This window comes from Gracilinanus agilis, unplaced genomic scaffold (genome assembly GCF_016433145.1).
Source record: "Gracilinanus agilis isolate LMUSP501 unplaced genomic scaffold, AgileGrace unplaced_scaffold953, whole genome shotgun sequence".
NCBI classification, from domain to species: Eukaryota; Metazoa; Chordata; class Mammalia; order Didelphimorphia; family Didelphidae; genus Gracilinanus; species Gracilinanus agilis.
The window spans coordinates 1-2,909 of NW_025400440.1; the positions used below are offsets into that span (position 1 = coordinate 1).

The 2,909-nt window shown below is 47.0% G+C and overlaps 1 protein-coding gene across 1 annotated transcript; it reads right to left on the reverse strand.

Moving 5' to 3' along the window:
* Positions 1-784: 784 nt before the first annotated feature.
* Positions 785-2,377, reverse strand: LOC123256722 (kinesin-like protein KIF21B; the record flags this gene model as incomplete). Its single annotated transcript, XM_044685291.1, has 2 exons — positions 2,223-2,377; positions 785-976 (listed from the first exon to the last, which is right to left on the reverse strand). Coding segments are annotated over exons 1-2 (331 nt in total), but the record flags the coding sequence as incomplete, so codon positions are not given.
* Positions 2,378-2,909: the final 532 nt, after the last annotated feature.

The following is a 2,909-nucleotide window of genomic DNA, read 5'->3' on the forward strand; positions in this document are numbered from 1 at the left end:
TATATATATATATATAGGGAAGCCAAAGAAAACGAACCAAAAGATGTTTTATAGGACCCGGAAGCCTGAAGATATGACTCCACTTATTTGGAATGGAAGTTACAGGGCTGGACAAGTCTGCCGGTTGCACATCAATCAACCAATTATGAAGGGGCAGCAAGGTGAGTCAGTGGATAAGAGAGCCAGTTCTGGAGATGGGAGGTCCTGGGTTCAAATGTGGCCTCAGGTACTTCCTAGATGTGTGACCCTGGGCAAGTCACTTAACCCCCATTTGCCTAGTCCTTACTAACTAACTCTTCTGCCTTGGAACTGATACTTAGTATTGATCTAAAGTAAGAGTTTTTTTTTAAATCGATAATCAATAAATATTTATTAGTACCCATTGTGTGCCTGGCACTGTGCTAAGTCTACACTGGCATGATGAGAATACCCTGCACAGCCCCCAGCACATAGAGATTCTGGCCGGCTCCAGGTGGGAGGACCGGGAAGAAGGACCGAAGGCAGAGTAGTAGCAGGGGACTCCGACAAGGAGAACGGGCCAGTTCCAGGGGGGCAGCTCTCTAGGTAAAGCTCCTGAGGGATGGGGCTCTTCTAGAGGGCAGTGCCAGGGTCTCAGGCAGGTGGGCAGGTTCGGATATGTAGCAGTGTGTGTGTGTGGGTAAGTACATGTTTATTGTATGTGCATAGTTGTACATAAATGTCTACTGTAAATGTGTGTGTGTGTGTTGTCTGGGTAGGGACAGTGTGTGCGTGTGTATGAAACCGTAGGGGTGTGTGTACATACTGAGGTTCTGGAGCACTCGGTCCCGCTCGAGCTGGGTGTCCCGGATCTTGTTCTGTAGCAGGATCAGCTTCTCCTCATACTGGTGCTTCAGAGTCTGCAGTCGGCGCTGGCTGTTCTCCAGCTCATCGATCAGCTTCTGCTTGATCTCGATCTCACAGGTCAAGTCGGCCAGGTCAGCTTGGAAGTTCACCTCTGTGTGTGGAGGAGATGGGAATTTGGGGAGGGGAGAGAGAGAGAGAGGCATAAGAGAAGGCAGCAACATTGGATAAAGGTCTTGACGCAGGACTCCGGCAAACTTGGGCTCACATCTGCCCTCAGACACTCCCTAGCTGTCTGCCTTAGTTTCTTCAGCTGTAAAATGGGGATAATAATAGTACCTACACCTCCCAGGGTTGTTGCAAGGATGAAATGAGATATCTATAAAGAGCTTTGCAAACCCTAAAGGTACTATATGAATGCTAGCTATTATTATTAGAAATGTAGGACCTGAGAGTAGTTAGGTGACTCAGTGGATTGAGAGCCAGGCTTAGAGAGAGGGGGTTCTGGGTTCAGATGTGACCACAGATATTTCCTAGCTGGGCGACCCTGGGCAACTCATTTAACCCTCATTGCCTAGCCCTTACTGCTCTTTTGCCTTTATGCCAATACACAATATTGATTCTAAAATGGAAGATAATAGTTTAAAAAAAGGAGGGAGTTGGACTTGATGGGCCCTTCTAGAATTAAGTTTATGATCTATAATCCTGCTTGGTAGCTAGCTCCACCTACCACAAGTCTCCCCCCTCCCTCCCCTCTATTCAGTCACCAAAGTGCTTTTCCTGACTCTTAGGTCTGGTCTTGTAATACTCTAACTCAACAAACTCCAGTGGTTCCCTATTACTTCCAGGATCAAATCCAAAATCCTGTTTGGCATTCAAAGCCCATCATAATGTAGTGATGCTCTCTTCCCCTCTTGGCACATAGTAGATGCTCAATATATGTTTCCTGACTATGGGGTTCTCATTGGCAAGACCAGGTATGACTCTCAATCTGATTTCCTTTTTTTTTTTTAAAGCCCTCACCTTCCATCTTAGATGAATACTAACTATTGGTTCTAAGGCAGAAGGCTGGGCACCTGGAGTGAAGTGACTTGCCCAGGGTCATACAGCTAGGAAGTGTCTGAAGCCATATTTGAACTTAGGACTTTCCATCTCTGGACTTGACTGAGTCACCTACTTGTCCCCTACTTGATTTCTTCTTGTTGAGAAAGAAGAGTTCCTGGGTAGAATAAGGGGCTCTTTAGTCTTTGATTTCATGGCTTGGAAGGCTGGAAGGCTGAGCTTCCCTTCCTGGCATGACCATTTCTCACCAATGGCCTCTTTGGGCCCTTCCAGTCCTAAAGCTATCTCTTCAATCTTCCCACAGACCTTCCCATTCCCAGCCCTGGGGGTCAACTAACCCTTCTCTTCAGGATCTGAGTCTGAGTCTACCACGCTTTCTTCACTGCCCGAATCTTCATCTTCATCTTCCCGTCCCTCTTCTTCTTCACAACCACTTTCATCGCGATCTTCCTCTTCCTCCTGGGCATGTAACACCATGATAGCCCCCCCTCCCCAGCTGCTAGCTCCCACCCAGGGTCAGAAGACTCCCCACAGAGGACTGAGTGAGTTTCCATGAAGCCAGACCAGGATGGGAGAGGTACCCTGAGACTGAGGAATGGGAGGATGCTCATGGTTGTGTTTACGTGCATACACACACATATTCCATGAGGAGGACAATCAATAGGGAAAGAGGGCAGAAGAGATCAATACACAGTACTGTGGCTGGATCTTTGTGACCCTTCCCCATTCTGAAAAAATTAGAGCTGCCTCCAGAGAGCAAGGGCCCTTTGTGCACTCATGGAGTCCCTTCTTTGGGGGTGAGATTAGGGGGAGGGGGCATATACATCAACCTGGCAACCAACCAGGGACATAAGGAGTCCAATTAAAAGAGGGACAATTATTTGGCTCTGATTGTGATTGGAAATATTCTAGACACTTCTATATATGGCCCTTCTTCACACCTTTTTCCTGAGGCTGATGTCTGGTGAACCACGGGCAGGGATATTTATGTAAATATGGGTATAATATATGTATATATATATATA